Source organism: Spinacia oleracea, chromosome 3, assembly GCF_020520425.1.
Source record: "Spinacia oleracea cultivar Varoflay chromosome 3, BTI_SOV_V1, whole genome shotgun sequence".
Taxonomy (NCBI): Eukaryota; Viridiplantae; Streptophyta; class Magnoliopsida; order Caryophyllales; family Amaranthaceae; genus Spinacia; species Spinacia oleracea.
In genome coordinates, this window is record NC_079489.1 from 29507497 (window position 1) to 29523390 (window position 15894).

Consider the following 15894-nt stretch of genomic DNA (forward strand, 5'->3'; position numbering starts at 1 on the left):
TTGGTCTATAGCTCAGAAACAGGATAACCTATGGGTAAAGTGGATCCATGCCCTCTATGTGAAAGAAGAAGACTGGTCTTAGTTCATTGCTTCCAATTATGCAAGTTGGGCTGTTAGACTGGTTTGTTTGGTGAAGAACAAGTGTTATGCAAAGCTTCTTTCTTCTGATTGGCTGGTTAAAAGCAGATACTCTATCAAGGAGATGTACTCTAACCTCTGTGATGCTCAACCTCAAGTGCACTGGCACAACCAGGTGTGGAATAGATTCTCTATTCCTAAACACAGGTTCATCTTGTGGCTCTCTATGTTGGATAGATTGAAGACAAAGGCTAGACTTTTCAATGTGGGGGTCAATCTGGATTGCTTATGCCCAATATGTGGTATGCATGAGAAAACTGCAATGCACTTTTTCTATAAATGCAGATTCAGTTCTGACTGCAAGGATGGTATCTTGCAGTGGTTAAACATCAGTTATAGGGGGGACTCTCTGGTTGCTCTCCTTAGATGGTCAAGAGGAACTATAAGGGGGATTTTAGGAGGAAGGTTAGCTACACTGCAATAGCTGGCCTCACCTATCATGTCTGGAAAGCTAGAAATTGTGCAGTTTGGGATCACCTTGTTCCTTTTGCTGCTCACACTGTGAACCTGATCAAGCAAGAAGTCAGATTGAGAATCACTAACATCATTAGTGAGAAAGTCAAGTCCCATGACAGGAACTGGTTCTTTACATTGTAGAGTGCCTTTTGCTTTGTTTGTGATCAGACTGGTTGTAGTCTGTTTAGTTTGCTTTGGTGTGAGTTGGTTGCCTGTTGGCTCCCTTCTCCCCTAGCTTGTTTGTAATCCTGTTTGTGGTTAATATATAAATCTCTCACTTGCTTGCCAAAAAAAATTAGAGATATTAATGTTCAAAGAAGCATGTTGGAATACGTGAAAAAAAAATGATGCATCTATTGCGAAACGGAGATAGTATACCATATGATCAAGTGGCCCATTCTAAACCCACAATTTTAACATATAACCCCATACGGCCATACGGCCATACGGCCCATACCTGATTCCAGAGTGAGTATGTGAAATTGTGAATGACGCTAAGTTGGCACTGGCAGCGTTACAAAATCTTGGACTTTCGATGACAAAATTTTACTGTTTTTGAGTTCCGACAAACATCCAACTTCTCCCTCACTTTCTCTCTCTTCCTTTTCCTAATAATTTCGGGGGAGATAATGCAACAATCTCACGAACTTTGTGTTACAGTTTCCGAGCAGGATTCCGAGCAGGTTATCTCTTTTAATTCAATTTATATTGTGTTTAATTGATGATCATCTAATTGCACTGGTTTTTGGTGATTGCTTTTATTCGTTTTTATTTTTTTGATTTGAATATGAATTTATGTGTTTATTTACTAAGTTATTAACTTGGCTATTATTTTTTAAGCTGTGTCAAATTTCTTGTGTTGTTTTTGCTATTCAGTAATAATAGCGTTAGAGATTAAGTCACTTGTATTAATTGTTGATTAAATCAAACTATTTCCCTATTCTTTCACTGAATTTATGGGTGTATTTGTTATTCCAGTTCTCGCAATTTTAGTGATTTATGATATAACTAGTCTTTTATGCACGCGATGTGTGTGTGAATTTTTAGAATGCATGTAGGCCGATATTGAAAAATTAATATTTACTATCGTAAAATGATTACTTTTTTTTTTTCTTATTTTGAAAGCATCTTAACCAATTTCTTAATACCTATTTCAAGACTTCGTCACTAATCGAATAGTTAAGAAAATGGTATGAAAGATCTATAGCAACAAAAGACGTAAGTTGAAAACTTAAAAATCGAAACGATAGATTGAGATCCACCAAATTTGTTGAGACAATTATGCATGATCATAGTTTGAAAACTAACGCAAATGATGCATAAATTGAAAACTTAAAAAACGAAACGATAATAATTCCGTAATTAACTAATATTCCCACCAATTTTTTTTTCAATAATTTAACGTAATTATAAGAGATTGATTATCAACTTAAAGTCTTTTTTGCAAGTAATTTAAACTTTGTAATTAGTAGGGGCATTAATTAATTAAATTGTGAATTAACTGAGGGCATTATTGTCTTTTTCATAGGAGACACCAAAAGTGTGATTACGAAATTACCCTCAGCTCTTCCCTTATATAATAGAGATTATAGGAAAATTTGGCCTCAATGACACAATCTATAATCATGGTGTATATGCGTAGAACAACACAACCTAACACGAGAACATCACACAACACAAACTATCGCTTAGTGACATAACTGAGTGAATGAAGTTGGAGACTGGAAATTCTGCCAGAAATTAAAATCAAAATAGGAATGAAGTAGATGTATAACCAACAAAAAGACAGATGAAAATAGAAAGTGTTACAAGAAAAACAGAGGTTGAGTATTTTAATTCCTTTATTCACTTTCTACAAAGCTTCGTAATCAGTTGGTCGCCCTAAGTTAATCTCTTTCTGATACTCATCTGCGCCAACAACAGAAAGAAAAGCTAATTAGAGTATAACATTTGATGTTGCTAAACTGCTGGGGGTGGAAATAGGGAAGAAGTCAAAATTCAATAAAAGAATTAAAACAAGGGAGAATAAAAAAGACAATAAAATTGTATGGCGTGATGTTGGGACGTGAAGCATTATCGAATGGTCTTGCACGCACAAGGTGTACAACAACAATATAAGTTTTTTGTAACTTTAATATGTTTTTATTAACTTTTATATTATGAAAAAAGTTGATGGATAAACATTTTAAAAAGTTGTTTGCCTTTCTGTCCCACATGATTATCTTGAGATCAGTGAAGAGCTGGGATAGGTTCCTGCACTAAGATGCATGAAAATTTGATCATGCATTGATTGTGTAATTGTGTTTGTTAAAGCAGCCATAGTAAACAAAAGATTGATTTATGTTTGAGCTGCTTGATGTTTATGGCCCTTTCCCAGATACCCATTGATTCAGCAAGTAGTGAACGTGTAGCATAGCTTTGTATTTATCGCCTGTATGATCTCTCAAAATACCTACTAAGCCAATGTGATGTTTGGTATCCACAAATGGAGCATCCACATGAATCACTGTCCAACTAGAGGTGTGAATAATCCCATGGTGTGGTCTAGGCTTGGAGGGGAGGAGTTCATTTGAGATTTTGAGTTGATTGAAAAGTTAAGAAGGCCCATACATTTCTGGTTGCTTTATGAATAACCATTTCTTGGGTTGGATGGGCATCAGTTTCGAAAACGAAAGGATTTCACACTTCAAAATCCCCACTGCAAATTACAAATCAGCTCAATAATATCCCATGTTGTTCTTTGCAATTGAACTGCGTTGTCTACAATCTACATATTATGGTTCCAGAGTGAACTACTATCAATATGGATAATCTATTACTATATACTAAAAGAGACACCAGGAATGACACGTGTCATCTCCTGGTGCGATTTTTTCCCGCCAAAATGTTTTTTTATTTTTTTACTTTAAAATAAATAAATTACATTACGTTTTTTTAGGAAACGAAGATAAAAATATATTTTAATTACCATAGATGTGTACTGCATAATATATTATTGGAGGAAAGCTAAATCAATATTATTTTTTCCTTTATGATATAATTTTATTTATGTATTATTATAAATTTTTAATCTGATAAGAAATATAAAAAATATTGATAAATGAACTTCTAATGTTAGTCTACTATTAATAATATAATACATGGTAACCGGTAAGTAAGAATGTTAATTAAAATAATAATACATGGTAAGTAGACTAACATATAAGTTTATTTATCAAGATTTTACTCAATTCAAAATATGTTGTATTTGACTAACTCGGTTATGCTCGGGTCTTTTCCAAAATTAATCTTGAGTCATTCGGGTTTGGTTAACGTTGTTAGATCGTTCTACATACAAGTAAACGACTATAATTTTTAACTTTGTATAATAATATGCAAATTTAGTTCATTTGAATATTTTTTTTACACAACTATGAATATATACTTTTTCATATATCCTTTTTACTTTCATGTTTTCCTAATATCACAAGTCTTTTAGTTACTATTAAAATAATAAATTGTTTTAGTAGTAGCCGTGCGTTACACGGGCCCTAAACTAGTATAATTTAAAATTGAGTGATAAGAATCAATGAAAAGTTGCAAAGTTTACTCAGACTGAAGATTGATAATGCTGAATCTAATTTTGCTTGATGAGAATGGTGATAATTGAGTCTTTTTTAATAGTTAATGGTGATGATTGATGAGAATATGGGAATTTCACTGAAATGGGTGTTGCATGTAGGTTAACTCCTCCGATGTGCAAACAGTTAGTGAAGGACAGTCAACTTTAGATTCAAAAAGGGAAATCCCTAAACTTTCTCTTCAGATTCCTACAAAGCCTGTGATATTTACCAATATCCAAGGTGGTGAAGGTTTACTCCGGTCTCAAGTTTCATCAAAATGTGGTGCATCGTCTTCAGGAGGTTTTCTACGTGGATTAAGCTTTAAGAAGAAAACTAATCCACCTCATGGTGAAAAAAGTCGACTCTTAAATTCAAATCAACAAGCCGTCGCAGAAAGTCCAGCTTTGTCCCGGGTTATGTGGGGGACAAGATGTTCTTCCCTTCCAGGACCTGCATTTGAATCACCCCGTTCAGTTGCTACGCCTGCTTCTGCAAGAACTGCAAGTGAAAACCAGAGATCATATGTAGGTTCTTACTTCCTTTCCCTTATACTTAACTTTATCTGCTTGTCTGCCACTCTGCCATATAACTTTCTGTTAACTTTTAATGTATTTGGACTGTATGACCAAACTTCTCCTACTCATGTTGTTGGTTACTCATCCTAGACAAAATATACCCGATTTAAGAAAATGAGATAATTGACCACTTGACCCTCTCTGTTGAATTAAATATTAAATATATGAGAAGAGAGGGGGAATAGAATAACAAATATAAACTGATTGCTCCATTCCACATAATTACAAACTACAACGTAGGAAATATAGTACAAAGATAGAACAAAACAAAGCTAAAAAAGGAACATCATCTGTTTTGATGATCATGTCTAACCCTACTACTAACATGATCTCAAGGTTCTCAACAACCTAACACCCACAGCTAGTTATAAGCGGAAGAATTACCACACTACATTTGACTTAATCAACTAAATAGCATGTGTTCCTATCCATACTTTAATCATCATTCAACACTCCCTGCACTGAAACTAATGATCTTCACCTTTAGGTTCTGAGTTATTCTTTTGGCCCTTGTGCCACTGCGTAAGTTGCTTTTGATTATGAAGCTTATAATTCTTTTCCATGATCCTCTAACTAGCTTGGTAAAAAAAACTGTTGATAGAGAAAATTTTTAATTAAGTTTTTGGATGAGCAGAAAGGAGTCGTTAACAAAAACATTTCAAGGTCCTTATCTGTACCTGGCAGAAATATTGTTATTGTCAGGTCCCCGTCATTCGCGGCCAGTAAGGTGCAGAATCTGTCGGATGTTCATGATGGTAAGTTGCTTTTTTCTTATTTTTATTCATTTTTTCTTTTCCTTTTTCTCTTCTACTTTCTTGAGTAGTAGTAGAGAGTTTCAAAAAGCAGCTCTTGTTTATGTACTTTTATGCTCATCCAAGCATGATTTTGACACTGAAAATGCGCATGTATGGAGTATGTAGATTATGGGCCTTTATTTCCAGTGGTTGTCAACATAGTAGAACATAAGAAGAAATAGGTGGGGGTAGAGGAGACAAGGTCTAGCTAAGAAGCAGAAAACTAGAGGTGATGTTAATTTTCGGTTTCTCAGTAAGAATTTTGTCTATATCCTTTACTGAAAGACGCGTTAAAAAAACTGAAGGTTTTTAAATTTCAATATATATTTATTTTTTCCGGGCAATTAGGTTAATAGATTTCTCACTCACCTTTCTTTGCATTTGAGTTTCTTTTTTAACTAGAAGAGCTGACCTTCAATCACATAGATTTCCAATTGAAAGGGATAAGACTTTTGTTTTAGATTTCACCCGCCCTGAAAAACAATCTGAGAGGGTACAGTTGCGCTGGTTTCACAAATCAATAAGTTAGGTTTCATTAAATGCGAAAACTATGCAAAAAATATTTTGCAGTATGCAAGGGAAATCTGATTATCTGTATTTTCAAACTCTGAATAATCAAAGCACGTAAAATTTCATTATAATTAGCCTAATTTCCAGGTACTAAGGAATATCCTAAAGCTACTTAAATACTTGGATGGAATCTTACATAAGTAGAACAGCCTGCAACTTCTCAAGGCTTTTTCACACGCCTCGTAAGTACAGTCTACTACTTAATACTGTCTAACAAAAGAACTACGAGATTAAGTAAGCATAAAGAAAGCTTATCTAATAATTTTTCCAAGTAAATCTGATTCATCACTTGCTGACATAAGCCTCCGTATTGACTACGGAGTATGTAACAGCTGCTGCCAAAATGTTGATCCAAATGTGCATGATGGATGAGCTTAATGAGCTTAAATCAACAACCTGATGACCTCTTCCTTCCAGGAAACATCTATGACTCGTGGCTTTCCTAATGTAAGTCCATGCATCCATGTAATCCCCTATTAAAGAAGCCGCACTTACCTTGCTATAATTAAAAATAGCCAAATTAGCTGCTCCGTCTTCCTATGTATTCAAGACCATCCTTGTGTAAATTAACTTGAATTTGGACCCCTTCTCAGTTCTCTCAGCAATTAGGTGGTCGGATGTTTTTATGTTCAAAACAAAACGTTTGGGGGCAACGGGTAAACTAGAACGCATAATCAAATCTAAAAATATGAAAATCCTAAGAAAATAGAAACTAATGACAAAAATGAAGCATAATGAAATAAGCATAAAAATAACAGATAAGAAAAGATTTGAACTCTCTTCTCTTTCACAAAAGATGTTTCATATTGCATCAAGCAATTTTACTGAAATTTATATTTTGTTTCATCACAAAGAATCACAATTTACAAAGTCTTTATTATATTTTGTTTCATCACAAGGAATCACAATTTACAAAGTCTTTATTATAATCTGGAAAGGACGTTTTGTTTTGAATTGTATTCTGAGCTCTTTATCACTTTATGTCCTCAAGAGGTCTTCTTGAAGATGTGAACAATCCTTTTTTCTCATTCAACTAACTAACTGAAGCAGTAATATCTTTAAATGAACTTCCTATGTAATGAAATTAGGCCATTGAACCTTTGGACCTCAGACATGAGACACTATCTCTAGTTCAGTCTGCATTCTGATAGCTTTAATTTTCTACGGATCAGTGTATAAAAAGGCGCGCCTGAGGCGCAAGGCATTTGGAGCCAACGCCTTTTGTGTTCTGGGCGAGGCGATTTCAATGAGGCACAACTAAGGTGCACCCTTGACGTGCAAACCATTTTTTCACAATTATTTTTTACTGTTTATTAGGTGCGCTGATAAAGGGAAAAACTAGGTCGTTGCTAGTCTTACCTAAATCAATCTAAATACCTAAACTAACAACTAGAAGCAAGTAGAGTGGCAAGCAAGGGTCGAAATCCACGGAGATTTGCGGGTTTCGTAGCTAAAAGTGCTAACATAAGCTAGTTCGAAGAAGGGTTGTTTGTTGAAGGGAATGTAAAAACTAAATGACTAAAATGAGATGCAAAGATTTAAAACACTAGGGAATTGGGTTCACTAAGGGGTACATGCAATAGGGAATAAAAGATTACGAACAAATTAGAACCGCAAAGACAAGTCAAAATGGAATTGGTTTCTTAAACTACTCACAAGGCCATAAATCATGCTCCCACATCAATTCAAAGCTAGGGAGAAAACTAAGAAAATTCAACCGAAATCGTACGACGCAAAGACTCACGATCCCTTTCTAAGTCAATGCATTGTTCTCCATTGACTGAGCGAAGTTACGTCTAACCAAGCTAACAACGGATAAAAGTCCTCCAACTCATTCATTTAATTGCAAGGACTAGAAATTCTACCTTAGACCCAAACATGAAAACTCCTAGGCTACACCCAAACCCCTAGATAAGGAACTACTCACACATGGAGTTGGCCACGAATTTCAACATGATGTATTCAATAGAAGCATGCATATCCAAATAGTCAAAGCAAAAATCCTTAACCAAATAGTCTAGCCTAACTTCATCATGGAAATCAAATCTATAAACAAAATTATCACCAATAATGCAATCAATACCACCAAACCTTGAAAGATTAGCCAAGGAATCAATAAACCTAATCATAGAAGACTAGAAGAATCCTAAATTCGACAAGCAGGTAGAAAAGGAAATATGAAAGTGCCTATTTTTAGGGTTTATCATTAATGAGAAAAATAAAGGAGGCAAAGCAAAAGAGACTAGAAATAAATGACAATAAATGAAGGCAAAGGTTGAGAGTTTTACAAGGAAGCTTCAATCCAAAACTTGAGGAGAATCCTCAACATGCATGAGCAATTAATGAAGTTCCTTGTTTTTTTCTCTCTCTAAAACTTTAAGAAGTTCTGAAAATAAGAATGTAATGAGGTCCTCAAACAATTGGGGGAAAATGAGTATTTATACTCTTTCCTAAAAAGGACAAAAGAAATTAAGATATAAAAGAAACTGGGGTTGTGGGCGCACCAAAGGGGTGCGGGCGCACAAATGTGGGTCTTCAAGGGCGCACCCAAAACGGGTGCGGACGCGCCGATGAGTGAGAGAAAATAAGCAATCCTAAATCACGACAAAGGTGCGGGCGCACGCCTCTGAGGTGTTGAAGCGCAGTGAGGGCGCACAAGGAACTTCACATTCTTCTATGGAGGCCGTTGCAGGCGCACCACTTTTGGTGCGGGCGCACTTTGCTCGAACCTTCAAAACAGCTACAAACAAAACCTCTTGAAGATTTTTCTACAGAGGGGTCTCCCGTCCTGTGCTGGCGCACCGCTTTGGGTGCGGGCGCACCGCTCTGCAAAGCTGAAATGGACATTTTCAAAAAGTTCCTGCAAATTTTCTTGATTATGTGCGGGCGCACTGAAATCGGTGCGGGCGCACCGTTTTGCAAATGAATTAATTGCTGAAATCTCCTATGTGAGCTTGTGCGGGCGCTTACAACTACGTGCGGACGCACCAAATGCTTGAATTCTCTTCTTTTCCTTTGGAGTCGTCCAAGTTCCTACAAAATTAAAATAAACGAATAAAAACGAAACAAAACTAAGGAAAAACAATATAAACTTAGAATTTAAGAATTAGACTAAAACTAAAAATATAGGCAAAATCATAGAATATAAGAAGAAATGAGAAGGAAAATTAGAAGAAAAAGATAAGAAAATAACGACTTAGAGCGACATAAATGTCGGTCATCAAACTCCCCTAAGCTAAGCCTTTGCTAGTCCTCTAGCAAATCAATCATGAAACGGAGGATAATGAGCTTATTAAGAGATAATTTACCAAGATCTAAAAGAATGGACACTAACTCACTGTCGTATGAATCACGGTTGCATTTAAGCACATGCAACAAGCTCTTTGAACCCCACGGTCGCTCATGAGGGCGAGTGGGATCTCGCAAGGGTTTTCTAAGAGATTGACCCATAACTCTCCCAAAAATGGTCAAGGCAAGACCTAAAAGAAAAGAAAACTAAAACAAGCAAACAAATAAAAAGAAAAACTACAAAAGTTCTAGAATTGGGCGTTTATTATGGAACAAACAAAAGAGAATGCAAATATTTCTAAGCCAATAAATGAGTGCACGCTAATAGATGTTCAAAGGTTGATTGAAACATTCACATGCAAAGTGTAGAGAACTAAAAAGTTACACTCCTCTATCCCCCACAACCATTCTTACCGCGTCCCGTCTCTAGATTCAAATCCGCCCTCAAGGAAAGCTTCTCATGACACCACGAAGGTGCCGGAAAAGAATAGAATTTCAAGAGAGAAATGAATGCTACACGACACTTTTGACATGACTAACTCGCTCCATAGGTTTGACTTATTCCTTCCTCCACCGACAATGACTCAACTCTTCAAGGTCAAAAGGACTTTTAGGTCAAAAAATTTGGGATTTGGAGCTAAAACCTAAAGTGAAGCATCAAAATGAACTTAACTCAAGAAGATAGGACCAAAATCATACTATACCACTTATTTGGGGTCTCCCCAAGCTTATTCAACAAACAAAACCAAACTAACACATCTTTTTGCACTTTTCTTTGCTTCCTTTTTCTCTTTTTTAAAATGCGAAATCCACAAACTAGTTGGTCTATTTTTACGGCACAACCAACAATTGCAATGCTAAGCACTAAGAATTTATTTTCTAGTATGACATTTGGAGTCTTGACTTAATTCTTTGTTTGTTCTTATTGTTGGTATTTCATCCATTCCCTAGCTAGAAAACTACTCCCTCCGTCCCGGAATACTTGACCTGTTTTCCTTATCGGGCCGTCCCTTAATACTTGACCTGTTTCTAAAAATGGAAATATTCTAACAATATTATATTATTTCTCACTCCACCCCTATTAACCCAACTACCCCCTACTCCATACAAAAAATAATTAAAAATTCAACCCCTACTCTCCCCCAACCCCACCTCTTAACTCACCTCCCACTAACTACATTAAAATAATATCCCACTATCAACTACTACCTATTAAATTAAATAAGTCAATTCAAGTCCCTTAAACTCTGTGCCGGTCAAACCGGGTCGAGTATTCCGGGGCGGAGGGAGTACTCACTACCCATGGAAATACACAGAAAAATTAAGCATTGTCAACTTAACTAATAAATAAGAAAGAAAATTTAAGAAAGCATTCAAAAAAAGCACCAAAAATCTCATAAACAAAGATCAAAAGTTGTAAAAGAAAATAGAGTAGATATTAGGAGATAATATACTCAAGAGTGAAGATGCTTTCTATGAACTCCAGTTCCAAGACAGCGCTTTCCCAAGCACTTCAGTTCTTTCTGACAATGTTCTTTGGGGTTGTATGAACGGGAACAGTCCTTGAGATGTGTACCTGCACAAAGAACACACAAAAGTAACCAAAGACTTGTCAAATATCAACAAAGATAATTAAGAGATACAATTTTCCCTCCTAAGCTACAAAAGCAACAAAATTGCACACTAAGCAAAAAAAAAAAGGATTGAAAATGAAAAATAAGATGTAAAACACCCTGAAATAAGGGTAGTGTGGGCCTTTGGGGGCTTCATCCCACTCAGGCACCCATCATCTTGACATTGTGGAAGTGCTTTTAGAAAGTCTCAACTCATTACGTTTGCAGGAACTTTGCTGTGACAGACTAATCTTATACTTGGATGATATGTACGAGCTAATTTCTGAAAGAAAAAACACTTTTTCAAAATCTCCAATGCTTGACAACCTGAAGTAACTGTCAATTCTATCTTCTATTTTTTTGGTTGACAATCAAGAGAAATATCCAACTGTTTCTGCAACTTAAAGTTGGTAAAATTTTGTTAATCGTAGTGAATCAGAATATTAGTCTCATGTGTCTTCTTCAGTAATTAATTTTTTTTGTTGTTGTTGCAACAATTGTGTTACTTTTCCACTGGACATAATATTGCACCTCTTCTACCAAGAACTAATCCCTTATCTGCTGCCAATATAATCCCTACAACTGCAACATTGTTTTAAAATGGAACAATTTCTGTATTATTGGTGATGTTTGGGGTCTTTACCTAAAATTGATGTGTAGGCTAGTTTTTATTAATCTCATTGTTGATGTACTCTAACATAAGTAATTTGTCTTTATGTTCAGACCAAATAACACCTGGTTCACCTAGTTGTGATAATGATGAAGAGATTCCTGAAGACGAAGCAATTTGCAGGATCTGCTTTGAGGCTTGTGAAGAAGGAAATACTCTTAAGATGGAATGTAGTTGTAAAGGTGCCCTTCAGTTAATACATGAAGATTGCGCGATTAAGTGGTTTAGCATTAGGAAAAATAAGAATTGCGAGGTATGTGGGCAGGAGGTTCTAAATTTACCAGTGACCTTGCTTAGATTTTCCTCTGATGCGCAGAGGAACAATGGGCAGGACCAAAGTCACCAAGCTCTAACTTCTCGATCTATTAGGTGAGTCATGTTTTTGATGGTATAATGTAGCTTGTATTTGTATAGTTGGTTGGTTCAGTTGTAGAATGCGTGTTGTAGGTGCAAGGTGTATTGAGAGGCGTTAGCCTCATCGCCTCAAGCAACCTTAGGCGCAATGAGGAAATAAGGTGATTCTGAGACGTATGAGGCGCACATAAGGTTCACTTGATGACTTGAGCACATCACTCAGCTGTTCTTCTTATTTGTTTGGTCTTCTCTGTTTTCTGTACATATTCTCCTTAACAAACCAACCCTACTTAAGAATGACATCAAAAGACCGTAACTTTGGGATAAAGGAAGCATAAAGAAATTATGAGGTTCTTTTTAGTATAGTGTTCCTCATGTGCATGATATGCATACGACGCTTTGTCTTCGTGCCTCTGCTCTTGTATTGGCTCGCATTGCTTAAGGTTTAGCTCTCTAATAATAGGAATAAGAATATTAACGAGTGTTTAAGTCCTTTGAGATGTAATCAGTTACTATAACGATGATGGGTGATAATTGATTAAATTGTCTCTAGGATCTGCTCGGCTACGGTTACATTCATTCCTTTTTCTTTTTGAAATTCTGTTGTATTATTTGAGCACTCTACCTATCTGAACTGATCAATTGGATTACACAGATAAAAAATATGTCACAATAATTGAAATTTAAGTCAAGATATTAGCAACTAATCAGTCATTTTCTTGTTTATACCTATATGAACTGATCAATTGGATTACACAGATAAATAACGTCACAACATTTGAAATTTAAGTCCAGATATTTGCGACAATCAGTCATTTTCTTGTTTTTACATTTTCTAATGCTGGTACTATTTTTGACATTTCTTTGTGTAGCGCTTGGCAAGATTTTGCGGTGCTGGCCTTAATTAGCACTATATGCTATTTTTTCTTTCTTGAGCAGCTACTGGTAAGATATTATTGCTACATAAATAGTTGGTCCTTTTACTAAGATGTCCCTTTAATTCCGTCTTCAATTGCCACATACAGATCCAAGACTTGAAGACTCGAGCAATTGTGATAGCAGCACCATTTGCATTTACGTTAGGCCTTGTAGCATCAATGCTGGCTGTCTTCATAGGTATAGTCAATCCTATCGAATGTCAATGACTAATTTGCCAATCGATTTTATTAATGTAGGCTTCTTTTGCTTCCAGCAATTAGAGAGTATATATGGACGTATGCAGCTGTAGAGTTTGCATTTGTAGCCGTTATCCTTTGTATATTTTACAATGTGGTGAGTGTTACAGATTTTTTTGATTCGCGAGTATTTAATAAAATTGGACAGGCTGCTAATTGATATTTGTTTGTGGTTGCAGCTTCATCTAAATGCAGTCTATGCTGTGCTTCTTTCATCAGTGTTGGGATTTTCATTCGCCTTGAGTCTTAACGCTTTGTACATTCGTTTTTTTTATTGGAGGGTTCGTGCTCCTGAGAACTCCACCAGTGTATGAATTATGAGATTGAGTATCTGTGTATATTGATTAAATGTAAAGTTTTACTGAAAACAGAAAATATGCAAGCTGCCCCCCATGCCTCGAGCTGATTTATTATAAATTTTTCCAGATTAAACTTGTATTTTTTACAAGTAGAAAACTAGAAATTTTAATTTTAAAAAGACTTCACATACCTCTTCTTCTTCCATGTTTTGTGTCTCTTCTTGTAGTAAGAGGGTAGATTTTATGTATAAAAATAGACAGGGAAGGAATTAGTTGGGACTGCTTTCTTGGAAATATGTTGACAGATTTGCAATGCCCTCCACCAAAAACTAAAGTCACGTGCAAACTATTAAAATGTAGAGCCAATATTCTAAGTACTTCATAGCCACTTTAGTGATTAGTGATTACCATCATATTTGTGGGATGGAGTGAAAGTGGGTGAAAACAAAAATTTCGAATTAAGCTCCATATAATTTACTACTATCAATTCATAACCAAAGACATATCATCAAACGACAATTAATAGTTTTTTGTCATGAAATTGATGATTTGCAATCCTAGTAGAAAAGATTATACTTAACAAAATAATAGCCCACTTACAAATATATGAGTTCGTTTTTTGTACAATTCGCTACCATTTATGTTTTGAAAAATAGTTTGACAGCATAAAAATATGTTGTTTTGTTGCCATTTATGTTTTGAAAAATACTTTGGTAACAAAAAGAAAATGTTGTTTAATTTTGAGTTTTTATTAGTTTAATCTTTACTAATCATATGATCAACAATAATTAGATTTGAAAGATATACTACAAAAAATTTACAAAGTACCCGTCACAATAACTTTTTACCGACTTTTATCGATAGTTATTATAATTTATCTTTTATAGTTTAATAAAAATTAGGTATGGTGGAAGAGAGTAAAATAAATTTTTTAATTGAATGTGAGAGGGTGTGGGGCCAATAAATTTTGATAGTGGGAAAAAAGAGCTAATAAAATATTAGTGGTCAATGCTATCAAATAAATTAGGATAATTACATTGGGATGGACAAAAAGAATGAAATTGAGACGATTAAATTGAGACGAGGGAGTATAACATAAACATGTGTTAGTTATGAAGTTACCAATCTATAAACCATATGTCTCTTCCAATATTACTAAAATTACATTATAACCAATTAAAATTGAGATAATTAAGCTAAGATAATATACAAAAACTTATATAACACGGAATTATCTATAAGACCAACTTATTAACTAATAGTTGTACTTTATAGGAAAACTAGTTTAGGGCCAGTGCAACGCACGGCTACTACTAAAAAATTTATTATTTTAATAGTAACTAAAAGACTTGTGATATTAGGAAAACATGAAAGTAAAAAGGATATATGAAAAAAGTATAAATTTAAAGTTGTGTAAAAAAAACATTCAAATGAACTAAATTTGCATATTACTATACAAAGTTTAAAATTATTGTCGTTTACTTGTATGTAGATCGATCTAACAACGTTAACCAAACCCGAATGACTCAAGACTAATTTTCGAAAAGACCCGAGCATAACCGAGTTAGTCAAATACAACATATTTTGAATTGAGTAAAATCTTGATAAATAAACTTATATGTTAGTCTACTTACCATGTATTATTATTTTAATTAACATTCTTACTTACCAGTTACCATGTACTCCGTATTATATTATTAATAGTAGACTAACATTAGAAGTTCATTTATCAATATTTTTTATATTTCTTATCAGATTAAAAAGTTATAATAATACATAAATAAAATTATATCATAAAGGAAAAAATAATATTGATTTAGCTTTCCTCCAATAATATATTATGCAGTACACATTTATGGTAATTAAAATATATTTTTATCTTAGTATCCTAAAAAAACGTAATGTAATTTATTATTTTAAAGTAAAAAATAAAAAAACATTTTGGCGGGAAAAGATCGCATCAGGTAATGACACGTGTCATTTCTGGTGTCTCTTTTAGTATATAGTAATAGATTTGGTAATATTAATCCAACCTTTGGCCGATTTTCTTTTAGTAAGACCACCTATGGCATATTTTTTAATAATCCCACCTTTGCTACCCGACGACTTTTATTGGGCCTAAAAGGTAATAAACCTGTTGTAGGTGGTAATATATCCCTACGTAGTAGTACTCTCTCTCTCTCTCGATATATCCAGTCATCTGAAGGAAATAATGCCCTTGGTCCAAGTATGCATTCTATGTTAAGTCTAATAAATACGGTTCAGTATTAATTAACAAGTTAATAATTCAGTGAGATCAAGTGAGCTGAATGCCTGACTAGAGGCCGCTTCAGTTCAAGTGGAATTAATTATATTAATCC

General features: G+C 34.7%; 1 protein-coding gene across 1 annotated transcript; it reads left to right on the forward strand.

Moving 5' to 3' along the window:
- Window positions 1-1089: 1089 nt before the first annotated feature.
- On the forward strand, window positions 1090-13724 carry LOC110796910 (uncharacterized). Its single transcript, XM_022001998.2, has 8 exons — window positions 1090-1277; window positions 4316-4720; window positions 5406-5526; window positions 11760-12075; window positions 12933-13005; window positions 13086-13176; window positions 13253-13332; window positions 13415-13724. The coding sequence occupies exons 1-8, from the start codon at window positions 1224-1226 to the stop codon at window positions 13547-13549; spliced, it is 1275 nt and encodes a 424-aa protein (XP_021857690.1). The 5' UTR covers window positions 1090-1223; the 3' UTR covers window positions 13550-13724.
- The last annotated feature ends 2170 nt before the right edge of the window (window positions 13725-15894 follow it).